Source organism: Nestor notabilis, unplaced genomic scaffold, assembly GCF_000696875.1.
Source record: "Nestor notabilis isolate BGI_N333 unplaced genomic scaffold, ASM69687v1 scaffold11324, whole genome shotgun sequence".
Lineage (NCBI taxonomy): Eukaryota > Metazoa > Chordata > Aves > Psittaciformes > Psittacidae > Nestor > Nestor notabilis.
Window position 1 is genome coordinate 16,407 of NW_009927007.1, and position 13,044 is coordinate 29,450.

Sequence of the window (13,044 nt, forward strand, 5' to 3'; positions counted from 1 at the left end):
AAAGTCAAGCTGGGGCAATCAGGTGCCCCACGTTGTTCAGTGGTGACTGACTAACTAAGCAAAGAGTCTGACAAGCTCTGGAGTGCTGAGCCCACCTTCCTGCCCGGAGGGAAGAGAGAAAGGCTGGGGGATCCTCGGGATCAAGCAATGGCTAAGGAGAAGCCCGCGGCCATGGGTGATTTATGCCACACCACGGTTCCAGTCCCATTTAGGAATCCATTTCACTGCGCTTAGAACAAGCCCAGGCGGAGGATGTGGCACCAGGAAACCCGGGGCAGCACTGCTCGGAGGGATTTGTGATCCTACCCCAGCACCATGCCCAGCTCCTTCACGTGAACCCTCATCTGGCCCTTCAGATACTCGGACAGCATCTTGCTTTTGAAGTAGAGCTCCTGCAGCCGGTCTTCCAGGTGCATAACACACTAGAAAGCAAAGAGAGTTGTGTCAGGGAGAGGACCGCGCCGTATCCAAACTGCATCCAGCCGCAGAGCCACACAGCACGGACCCCAAACACCTACTGCCTTCCCGTGGCTGTGTCTAGGAGAATAATTAGTAAGATACTCACTGGCAAGACTCTTACTTTTGAGCAGAAGCCTTTGATTGCATGTTAAACCAGAATTAATGAGACAGCTGCCTTGATTACAAAGCAGTGCTTGAACGGGCAGCTCAAACAGCTCCATCAGGGGACGTGCTGGCTACTGAGACTGTGTCTCTGGGTACATAAACCAAGCAGAAGCTCACAACCTCCTGAAGCCATGCGGTGAGAGGATGCTGCCACTGCCCTCTCCATCCTCACTCGTACTTACAAAGTTTGGAGACAAGTTATGCTTGTAAAGCTGAAGAGTGGAATGCAGCAGGTTGGAGACGAGACTCGACACTAACACTTCCTTCCCCAGCTTGTTGTCAATCATTCGCCTCTGGCTACTGGCCACTTGCACCGTCCATTTGTCCGTGTCTGCAATGATGCAGACGGCTTCCGCGATCGGCTCATCCAGGACGGGATGCTGGAAACAAAACAGGGATAGCAGAGCGCTGAGGAGGACAAGTGACCACGGTCTCTTTACAAAGTCCACCCTGGAGAGCAGGGATGGCATCCCAGAGACTGCTTTGTCTGAAACACAGCATCATGAGCTAACACCGTGTCCCTCCATTACGATCAGAGCGTTACTGTGAGCAAGGCACGGCCTTAGGAGGATAGTTGCTATTTTACAGTTTCTTCCAGGGTTGGAAGTGAGTCACTGGCTGACAACTGTATCTTTTGATATTGGATATAAAGAGAGCTCTGACCTATCTAAAGTATATCTTAAAACCCTAAAACTCAGAGTACCAAAGCCCCAACTTGCCGTTCATCAAGGCAGTGCGAACAGGTCGGGTTTACTGCCGGTTGTCGCTGCATTCCCCTGTTGGGAAGGCCAGCAGAGGGAGTCCGGAGCCAAGCCTGCGCCAGCTCCTCCACTCCTCCCAGCCAGGGAGGTTTTAAAGGGACCATTTGGAACCCACTGTCGTTCCTCAGTACTTTTTGGGGCTGGACCTCATGTTAGGGAGCATCTCCTTCCAAAGAGCCCCAGGGATGTCACACAGGGCTGGGATGCAGTTTCTGTTTTCCTTTAAGATAAGCACATAAAATCTTGCTCAGCCCTTTCATACCCTCTTCTGCAATTGAAATCCAAGTCTCCTGATGGACGTGCACCACAGCTAGGTTGTATTTCAGACACATCTGTTTCCTGGCAGCAGCTACCTCACACTGCTGCCTCTGTTGCCTAAAGTTCAGTTACACTTCATACACGGCTTAAGTACCCCTAGAACAAGCACGCAGGGAATGAAACTCAGCCCCTGCAGAGCTGGGCACAAGGAAAGGGGACAGTAACGTGGAGAACGTGATGCATCTCTTAACTGGAGAGCTGTGGAAGAAGGGGACGTTCGGAGGCTCCCAGGGGACTGCCTGCTCCCTACTCTGCGTGTGGGTCCTTCCCCATTCCCTTGGGAATAAACAAGGGAGCAGGATCATGCTTTTCAGTGACAGCCTGAGGAAAGGAGGGAGCAAAGGGAGCTCCTGCGTGACCACTGCAGCAGGACACCGTGCCCGGGAAGGGATGAACAGCAACGTCAGCCCTTGGTCTTGTCTAACATCATCCCACCCTGTGGGCACACAACCATCAGTGGCTGCTGTGCCTATAGGTGACAGTGGTTTCTCCATGGCTCAGCACAGGGATCCATCTTCCCAAGGGCACAAGCCCCTCGGCTGGCTTCAGTGGGAATCTGTGCTCCAGATCTGCAGGGAAACACCCATGTTTTCCAGATGTAAATGAGGGAGTACTCAAAATTGGTGACCTGGGACTGGAGGTAAATATTTCCCCTTCTGGCAGGTTTGTGCATTCACAAACATTTGCCTTTGCCTACTGCGAGAGATGCATTTACCAAATATAGCTTAATTACCTGCACAGCATGAGACAAATCTGACACCAAACAGTGCCTCAGCTTCTCATCGCTTCCGATTCCTTGCAAAACAAAGTCAGGGACATAAGACGAGCAGTAGCCACCTAGCAAGGATCTTCCAAAATTGGCAATACTGGGCTGGACAGAGTTCACTTCAACTAGCTTTGACCTGCAAGAAAGGCACAGCAAAGAGGTGGACAACAGTAAACAACAAATTCAGCTGACAGGGAAGCTGCATTTTCACTTCTATCATCTCTTCTAACCTCTACTCAAGCACTTTTTAACAAGGAAGAGCCTGAAGTCAGCTTTTGCAGCCAGCCCATTGTGGAAGGAGAGGACACAAGCCAAGGTCTCAATGCACAATTAGTACTTTTTTCCAGACCACTGATCTCTCTGTATTCTTTTACAACCAGCAAGCTCAAGAGACACTTTTCCAACCTCTGATGGCAAGTTTGGCTACATTCCTCCAAACATGTGACATGAGAAGAGGCTCTATCATTTTTAGGCTCCACTACTGCTGAAAGCTACTTACCCAGGGAAGGGAATCTCATATTCTTCTGCCCAGTCTTCCTGCTCTCCTCCATAATAGTTCCCGCTTAGTCTCGTTAGATCATGACCGGTGTCCTCGCTCTCGCTGTCACCCAGGGCACTATCTGAACTCTCATTTCTTGGAATGTCCCAGTCAATTCCCGGGGCGACTTTTTTCTCTACGTTTTCCCTGTCCCCATGGGGGACACGAATAGAGATTTTCTCTCTTTGGTCCTGCTCATTGAAGCAGTTTTTGTAGGTCTCCTGTCGAACAGAGTCCATAAACTTACAAAACTCACTCGGTGGTTTGCTGCTCTTTGTACAGAGCTTTTTAGAGAACTCTAAACCACTGTTGTGAGCAAGGAGGTCCGGAGCTGCCTGCCCTGGAATATCGTCAGCAGTCCGGGTTTCAACTGAGCTGTCATCAGTGAAATACTCATCAAACAGACTCATGCTCTCGGCGTTGTACGGGTTTGGATTCCAGCTCTGATGCTCACTCGCAACGGGAGGAAAGGGTTCAGCTGTCCCACAGTCTCTATTTTGGTCCTCAACAGCTTGTTTAGCTTCACAGTTCTGATCAGCAGACGCTCCCTCCTCCGTCGCTGGCGGGCTGTGATGCCTGGTGATTTGTTCCACCACTGCCTGGCTCCTGAGCTCGATGTCTGAGTCGGGTGACATGGAATCTCCGATGAGGAAAGTCACCTTTGTCTGCGCCTCGGCAGCGCCGCAGGGGAACGCGTCGCGGAAGAGCTTATCCGGGGGCTTCTTCTCCACCGCGATGCCGGGTGACCGCGTTCCGCCCACCGCCTGGCTGCCCGGCTCCAGCGGCTCGTCCTTCCTCCACACGTCTGCCCCTGGCTCCAGACCACATTCCGGCCCTACACGCTTCTCCGGTGAAGCTGACCCTGCGCACACCACGGTCTCCAGTTTTGTGTCCAGGCAGGGCCGCGGCTGCTTCACATCAACAGCATCCTCCTGGCAGTCGTCAGGAACAATAGTTCTGTTCTCATCCGAGGAAGTTTCCAGCTCTACCTTAGGAGTGTTTTGTGCGTCTTCTCTCTCCTGCTGTGAAACACCTTCTATGTTCTGTGCAAGGGAGATGGGGCACTTGCAGTATTTACAGCTGCAGTTGGGAGTTCTTGTCTCTTCAGACTCCGTTGGTAGCAGGTTTCCCCTGTTCCTGTGCATCGTGACAAGCACATACTCAGATTCTTCTACTTCTCCTTTCTCCAGCGTGGTTGTTATAACAGTTCCAGGCATGACAATGGCTTCATCTTCCCCATTTTCTAGCAGATGCGTCTCTTGAAGTTCAGAGCATCTGATGAAGTAAGTAAGGAAATAAAGCAACCTCTGTACCAGGTCATGCCTTTTGCCAACCACGACTGTTTTTGCTAATCTCACAGGCGATCCGATAGCCCCATACAGGTCACCTAAAACAGGAAGGAGACAATTAGTTTGCATCTTTAAAATGAATTATTCTTCTATCAGACAATTGTTGTGGCCAGTTTTCAACAGCCAGATCTACAACAGGAAAATGCTAAAGCAGAAGAGTGATGACAGCTAAGCTAGTATTCTGTTTTCAACAGAGAGAACCCCAAAGATGCTGTTGGTATCGTACGTAAGGTGACACACTGGTCAGGGAGACATCTGATCTCACACATTAGGGAGCATTCACAGCACCTAACTTCAGTGCCTAGCTTTGGAGGCACATCTCCTGGGTTCCTTATATAGCCACGGGAGACAGGAGGCATCTGCTCTGAATTACCCTGGATAGTCTGGAAACGGCTGAACTTTTACCCACAGGGAGAAAGCTCTGAGGAGGAACAAGCCCATGCCAAGAGAGAGGGCAAAAGTGACAGTGGTGGGTGCAGAGCTGAAGCCAACCTCCTTCCCTTCACTCCCCTGGAGCTCTGCTATGGGTTGGATGAGTTGCTTTGACTGTACTCCAGATTCACATGGGGAAGTGCCTGTGCATGGCTTGTTCCAGAAGCACATGATGCAGGGATAAGGGGGCAAGGAATCCAAGAGGCCCTGAAGGCCAGCCTAACCAGAGCATATCCCCTGAGTCCTGTGAGTGCTGAAATCAAGTCTTCTTGCCAACTCCCTGGCCGTTCCTGCCTACACCACAATAAGGCAACCTTGCATAACTTTCCCTTCCCTTCCCTAACCAAATTCCATTGCAGTTTGTGTGCAGAGCAGGACAATCTGTCCAGAGAGTAGGAAGCTCACTCATCTCCCATACTCAGCAATCAGAAGACAGTGTATCTAGCTACCTACTCAGCTGAGCTTTGAGATCTGACCTAGTGGGTTGCTCATCATGATTTCCTGCACTGTGTTACTCCTTTGCCTGTTGTATTGAGACCATGTTCATGCCTTATCAAAAGATGGATTTCCTTGATTTGTTCTTTCCAAAACGAGGCTTATTGACAACAGCATCCCCAAAAGATAAAGTGATCTTCCTTACAGAGGGATGACAGGAAGAGTGGAATCTCCCATCATCACCAGAGCAGGCGGCTTTAAGAGACCTGCTGCAGATGACTAAAGAGGGCTTGAGTTTTCGGCTGTCATTTTCTAATTGCTAATGCCTTAAGAAATTAAAGCACATATAAAAAATAAAGTGAAATATAGCTTGAAATCCACACTTTTGTCTCCTTTTGGATTTAAAGAATTAACTCTGTGGGGAAGTAATAAGCATCCATAAAACCCACCACACACATACCCACCGATGCGAAGCTGTTGGGGTTTGGAGATGTTTGTCACCTACCGAGCTGTGCCCACAGCGGGTTGTAGGGATGAGTTTTGGCCAGCATGTCCACGCTCTGGGAAGAATGCTTCTCCAGGAAGATTCTGATGGGCGGCTGGCCGTTGGGCATGACGGTGGGGACCCAGGCCAAGTGGTTAGTCAGGACAGCAGTCAGCAAAGCTGGTAAAAACCTGAAAGCACAATGTTCAACAGCATTATTTCCAGGTACACACTCACAGTGTCAAACTGACAGCAGTTCTGCAGCCTCTACGAATCGAGGATTGCAGAAACAACCTAACAGTGTCAGCAGAGATCATCCCTTGAGGTCTTTGGGGAGAGAAGGGAGGGCTGCAGCTTCCCTCCCACCCTGCAAAGCTCTTTTTTAGAAGATTTAAAGCAAAAGAAAATATTTTAAACTTGTGGCATCTCAGCCCCTCTGTTTAGCAATAATCACGAGACTTCCTATTTTGCAAGCATTATGATGTACAGCATCTGAAAACCAACTTACTTTGCTCGCTGTAAGGTAAGAGTAGCACTGTGTGGCCTCAGTACTCCAGGAAGGAGATCCCAAACCCTTAAGATCTGAGACTACTGATGGGGAGGAAGACTATTGCTACCAAACCTATAAGACAGCTAAGTAAGTGTCGTGTTCTTTCATCTAACTGTTAGGCAATTTCAGCACATGTGGCTGCTCCTTTCCAAAACTAGACCCCCCAAAGTTCTGCAGCTCAGCCAGTGAGGTTGGGTCCTTACCCTGGCACAACAGCCCTCACCAGCTGAGCAAGTGAAGTGGAAAACCTTTCTGAAGAATGTGAGCTATCTGAGGCATGGCAGTGACAGAGCACTCTGCTCCATGGAGGGAGACTTTGCTTCCCAGTCCCTGTTCCTGGCAGGAGGACCAAGCAGAAGCGCAGCCCAAGGCCCATGTGCCGACAGATGGTGCTGGCGGCTGCTGCAGCAGTTCAGGTGCTGGGGAGGGAAAGTCCAACACCCAAGTCCCAAAATAATGCTATTTCAATAGTTTATGTGCAGCATCAGGAACCTGCAGCTTAAATTTAGCTGCTTCCTCACTGGAGGCAGCCAAAGGAGAAAAGGAGATTTAGAACTGGATTGAAAAGGATACAGGGTTTGACTTTCCTCTTGCTTCCATCAGTGTGAATCTTACTGTACTTTAAATAAAGCAAACAAACCCGAACAAATGACAACTGAAATGCAACCAAGGGCTCGGAATGGCAGGGACCGAAGGGGCTAATCCAAGGAACTCATTTTAAGAAAACACCTTTGAACCCCTCACAGCTCCCTGTGGCTTCTCCCATTGCACTGAGGCAGGAGAAGGACCATGCCGATTGCTGTCACCTCCCACTCGGGGAGAGAGAAGGTGACAACGTTGGTGGCAAGGCTGGAAGATGGTGAGGAGCAGCCCCTTCCCTTTCCCACCCTGCAGAGAGTAGCTTCCCTGGAGCTAACAGCTGGTTTCCAGTGCCATTCCCACTCCAACTTCACATGTTTGTGCTCGTTTTAGGACTTCAATGGAGCCAAACGCTTTAAAAGCTTCCCCTATTCATGCCCTGGGGAAGGAGGATGAAGTGTTGACAAAAGAGTAAATTTATCAGATTCTCCCGAGTTTATCAAGAACATTCTCTGTCTCAGTTTCTAACAACTGCTCGTGGCTTTGGCCAGAGGGCAGAGAGGTGAGCACCAATGAAACACACCATTCCTTTAGTGGCATCTCACAGAAGTCGGGGTTAAGAGCAATTTGCGGTCAGACAGTGTTGCAGACACGGCTCTAGCTGGATGTCTAACCCTGCTCGTCATATGATAACTGATTTTGAAAGGCAGATTAATGCATTTCATAAGGCATGTTCACCCCCTTCCAGACATACACACCCATCACGCGCTTCCTATGGACCTGTTTCAAGTGTTCAGTCTCTACCAAGATGCAGAGGACTGTAGGGAAGCAGGCGTTTAATGGGATACCTTAGCTTTGTTTTAAAAAGGAGGTGTTTATGGATGGCCTTTGAAATCTTTGATTACCAGGACTTTAAAGCCTGATTCAAAAATCGGTTTGAAATAAAAAGGCATAAACACGTGGGTCATTTAAGAACTGAAATCCACCATACTGGTTTTTAGAAGCATTTTCCATCAAGAAAGTGAATTCCTTCATGAAGCGATGGCAAAGCTGGTTCTTTTCCGGTGTCCCCGACATCATCGTAAGCCAGACAGGCTCCCCGATCCGCGGCATCGTGTAGAGATTGCAAATAGTTGTTCTGGAAAACAAAACCCCAAAATCCTTCAGACTAAACAAAAAACCCCAGAGGCAGAGATCCCAACTCAAAGGATTTACTGCAACAGTGAGTTCCAGCTGACATTTCTATCAGGAATGAAGTTTCTCTCCCAAACCATCACCCAAACCATGTTCATTAGACAGTACGAATTCACCCATCCACCAGAGTGTTAAGCCTCACAGGTTCTTCACACATCTACCTAAGCTGCTCCCAAACACAGTAACATTCACTGCCCAAAGTCAGTATCTGCCCTGCTCTGCATGGAGAAGAACTGAAGGATTTGTTGTTGCCATCTCCCTGATTTCTCTCCATTTCATTCAAAACATGTGATTCCTCTACAGTTCTGCCTGACTTACAACTAGGGCAGGTTTATGTGTATCTGACTTACCAAAATACCTCAACTTCTTTCTTGCTCTCAAAACTTGGTTTATCTCTAGGCCAAACCCCCCACAGGTTGGATTTGGGGAGCAGGGGTCCAACTTGCTTCTTTAGCATTAAATACAGCATGGGAGAGTCACAATTATGCCTGGGTACAAGGACTCTGCACCTACCCACATCCTCTGTTACTCTACAGAGGACAGCGAATGTGTTATTAGGACTTTGGCTCTGCAGTAGAACACCAGATTAAAACCCTTCAGATCACTGTTAAACTCCTCTAGAATCTAAAGTAATTATAGTCTGAAGTACAGTGCTTACATTATGACACCACAAGAACCTGTATTTTCATCACAGCAAAAACGTGAGCCTGAAAACAACCCAAAACAACAAAGGAAGCGATGGATCAGTTCAGGTTTCTCCCCGTTCTCCAAATGCACTATTTCCAGAAGAGGTGTTTTTGCTTTACAAGAGGAAGATTTACACGATTATCCCTATTATCGCCTCCGATTTCTCCAGATCTTCTCTGGATACATCGTTCTAACCGTGTATAGACCCCTGCAGCAGTAAAGCAGTGACTGTGCACGTTGGGCAGACACACTCCAGCAGCAGCTGCCAAATCTTCCGTGGGTTAGTGTTTAAAGGGAAGCTCCCTGGGAAGCAGAGCCTGGCACGGCAGCCGTGGGACGAGGGTGCTCAGGGGAGGAAGGAGTTACTCCATGGTGGTTCCATGGCCGAGGAGAAAGAGCTGTGCAGTGACCGGACCCCAGGGGTGACTGTGCACCATGCCACAGTCACTGGGGCTGCTCAAGAAGATGGGGTTTGTGGGGGACAGTGGCATTCTCTGCCTCGTTTCTTCTACCAGTCTGCACTAAATACAATGTTCTTGTTCAGCCTGGAGAAGAGAAGGCTCCGGGGACACCTTAGAGCAGCTCCAGTGCCTGAAGGGGCTACAAGAAACCTGGAGAGGGGATTTGGACAAGGGATGTAGGGACAGGACAAGCGTAATGGTTTGAACCTGCCAGAGGGGAGACTGAGATGAGCTCTTGGGCAGAAGCTCTTCCCTGTGAGGGTGCTGAGGCGCTGGCACAGGGTGCCCAGAGAAGCTGTGGCTGCCCCATCCCTGGCAGTGTTCAAGGCCAGGTTGGACACAGGGGCTTGGAGCAACCTGCTCTAGTGGAAGGTGTCCGTGCCCGGGGCAGGGGTTGGGGCTGGGCGAGCTTTAAGGTCCCTTCAACCCAAACCAGGCTGGGGTTCTATGAAAATCCATCCTGCATGCTCACAGTAGCCAAAATCAACCCTGACTTCCTCAAAGGTTAGTCTTCCAGATGCTCCACTGGCACCGGGATGATACGGAAAGCCAGAAACAGTCAGTGGGCTGGAGAAGGGAAAGTCAAGTTATCCTTGTGCTCACCAGCACCACAGCCCCGCCAAGGGCTTGCTGCTGGCTGGGCCAGTTCAGAGCAGCACTAGAGGTGGGATTATTAAGGAAAGGTTCCTGTTCACAGCCCATTAACTGGAGTGGATGTTAAAGAGGCCCAAAGCAAGGGAGAAACCTCCAGTCCAGGCACTTCAAAGCTCAAAGCAAGGATCAAATCTTACACCCCCCAGCCACAGCTGACCTCAGAAACTGAAGATAAATCCCATAACATAACACACAGCTCCCTTCTCCTTCCTGTGCAAACTAAGCCGTGCCCAGCCTCTTGCAGCTCGGTTGTTTTGATAAAAAGAGAGAAACTACTTCTGTCCTAAAGGCAACGTTTTCAAGTATTTGTTTTCGTTGAACAGATAGCCCGAGTCTTGTGATTGTTATTTACTATTCTGGTAACCCTGGCTGCATCTGCGGCCGATAGTGTTTCCTCAGCCCCAGATCAGATTGCCCTGGCCCCCGGCCAGCAGGCATGTGACTGCAGCACAGGGAACCCTCCAGCCCGCACCGGCAGCGCTGCCACACAGACCAAGGGCAAGGATGAAGCTGCTTTCCAGCACGGCAAAGGCAGGAGGAACCGCTGCTTGCAGTGAGGAGGGAACAGAAACACAGCCTGGGGAGAAACGGCAATGCAAAGAAAAAGCCAACCGAAACAAAGGGAGAAAAGAAAGGAAAAAAGGCAACAAAAATGTCCAAAACACGATGGGGAGGTCAGTAGGATTTGAAAGATAACAATCGTTAGAAATCAGATTAACCCCCCTCAGCATATGGAGCACGCAGCCCCCTCTGTTTGCCACCCCCCAGCATCAGCATCGGCATGTGAGGGAAAGTTCAGTTAATGATAGAATCAGTTCCTTTGAGGGTTCATAGAATCCCAGCCTGGTTTGGGTTGAAGTGACCTTAAAGCTCCTCCAGCTCCAACCCCTGCCCCGGGCAGGGACACCTTCCACTGGAGCAGGTTGCTCCAAGCCCCTGTGTCCAACCTGGCCTTGAACACTGCCAGGGATGGGGCAGCCACAGCTTCTCAGGGCACCCTGTGCCAAGTGCACTTAAAATGGTTTATATTTAGGGGCTGAACTCCAGCTGCAGCTTACGGGCACCTCAGCACCAGTGATGGTGCAGCAGGGGCTGGGGAAGCTGCTCAGGAAACACCTTTGCATTGAACAGCGGCTTGAAACCAAACCCAGCCCAGCGAAAACGAAGCCCTGAGCAAACCCCTTCCTGCAAACCCGCTGGGGTTTGTCTCTCTGTGGGTGCAGATGGCACTGGGGTACACACAGCACTGCCCTGGGCACAGCACGGCCGTGGCTTGGGTGTCGAGCTGCTCCCTCCTCACCCAGACACACCACAAACCTTCCCAGCCTTTGTCCTGGATTAGTATCAGCCTTTGTACTGGAGTAGTATCAGTCTGAGACACATCCCCTGGTGCTGCACAGACTGAACGTGGATGAGAGCATCCCTCTGCAGCTCCCTTCCACCCTGTGGGAAACACTCCAACCTGCAGCGCTGGGCAGCTCCTAATGGCTTTAACCTGCCAGAGGGGAGACTGCTCTAGTGGAAGCGGGTTGGAACTGGAGGAGCTTTAAGGTCCCTCCCAACACAAACCGGTCTGTATTCTGTGATGAACTCACATGCTTTTGCTCCCTATCCCCATCCTTTCCTTCTAAAAATGATTTTTCCTTAAAAAAGAAGAAAACAAAGGCAATAGTCACTGCAGGAGTGCTGGAGCAGGGCACAGGGGCCAGCCTGCACTGCTGAGCACCCCTGGCTTCACAGCAGCATAAGCTGCTTACAAACGACTGGCACAAACCTGGATCCAATCTGGCTGCCAGACAGCAGAGAGGTGCTTCCCCAGCTCCTGTGCTCGGTGTTTCCCTGCCAGTCTGTGCACTTGCACACAGGTATTAAGGAGATGCATAATCTGCATTACCAATGTGCTGCACTGGCCTCAGAGAAGAGGGAGCCAAAATGTTTATGCAAGTACAGTAGCTTATTTCGTAAGTCATGTGTCTGCACAGCTGACAGCCAAGGAGAGCTTTAAGCCTCCAAATGAAGTGTTAATAGCTAAATCCAGCAGTGCTTCAGAAAATTCAGAACTGCTGTAAAGTGAGTGATATAAGGATAGGCCTGGAGCCGAGCACCAAACTGAGGGCAGAGTTATCAACAGCATCAGTTTGCAGAAGCAGCCTAGAAGCTGCTTTCCCCTTGCAGAAGGGGAAAGATCAGAACAGAGGAGAGGAAAGAGCAGACAAAGGAAAAAGGAGAGGGGAAAGGAAGGAAAAGAAGACGCTCCTTCCAAAAAACCAAAGACTGCAATGAGTTAATGCAGCACGGGATTACGTTTTAGAAACACCAACCCACTGAAGTCAGCACCCTTCTTCCCTCCAGCATGATTTGCTAAGAGGGCAGGAACCGACGCAAGTCTCAGGTTCACCAAAGGACTCTGGCTCCTGACTTCCCCGTGACTCCAGTGGGAAAGCAGACGCCTAAAGAGATAATCGTGGCCTAAATGGGTTTGCTGAACCTGCGCCAAAGCATCTTTGCATCCAGCCTGCAGCATTTAAATATGCCTATTTCCCCCCACTCCTTACCAGACACGTATTGCATTGCTTTGAGAAGCAAGTGGTTCTTGTGTGCCACAGGAACACCCTTCTGGATGGCAGCACATGCTGTCATCCCGAGCCACAAGGACCTTGCCCAGGCTGGGCGCATGGGCTGGTGCACCCACTGCAAAGATGAACCAGCAGACCCAAAGCAGCCATGCCGAAGGCTGCAGCCCCGGGAAATTCATTTATACAGAATTAAACTGGATTTAATTTACCTCGTTACACTACTAAAGAGCAATATTTATATCACCATGGAAACCTCTGCATGAAACTGGTGCTCAGACACACGCTCCCAGCGCTGGTTGCGCAATGGCTGTGTCATGTGAATGCTCCCAGCGCAGGACAGTGCCAATCCACAGGGATGTGATTCCCCTCCTCAGCCCCCCAGCAGCCTTCCTCATCCCATCCCACTGAGCTTCCCGAGGAGGAGGAGGAAAAAGCAACCAAGTGGGGTTTGTGTGGTCAGGGTTACTTCTCCTACGCGGGACTCGGGACACGCGCCCCTCCCCAGCGCTCTGGAACTGTTTAACTTGGAAGGACAAAGCAGATCGGGCAAAGTCCACTGAGTGTATCTTGAGGGGGAATGTTTGGGAGAGGATTTGGGAAGACAGCTGGGGAGGTGGGAATGCTGAGAACCGGCTC

The 13,044-nt window shown here is 50.2% G+C and overlaps 1 protein-coding gene across 1 annotated transcript in view; it reads right to left on the bottom strand.

The window, feature by feature from the left end:
• FNIP1 (folliculin interacting protein 1) overlaps window positions 1-13,044 on the bottom strand; it is a 42,419-nt gene that overhangs the window by 692 nt on the left and 28,683 nt on the right. The window contains exons 12-17 of the mRNA XM_010013860.1: window positions 7,828-7,974; window positions 5,729-5,898; window positions 2,969-4,394; window positions 2,437-2,605; window positions 807-1,004; window positions 307-422 (exon numbers count right to left, since the gene is read on the bottom strand). Of these exons, the coding sequence (XP_010012162.1) occupies window positions 307-422; window positions 807-1,004; window positions 2,437-2,605; window positions 2,969-4,394; window positions 5,729-5,898; window positions 7,828-7,974 (2,226 nt within the window). The remainder of the gene's footprint in view (window positions 1-306; window positions 423-806; window positions 1,005-2,436; window positions 2,606-2,968; window positions 4,395-5,728; window positions 5,899-7,827; window positions 7,975-13,044) is intronic.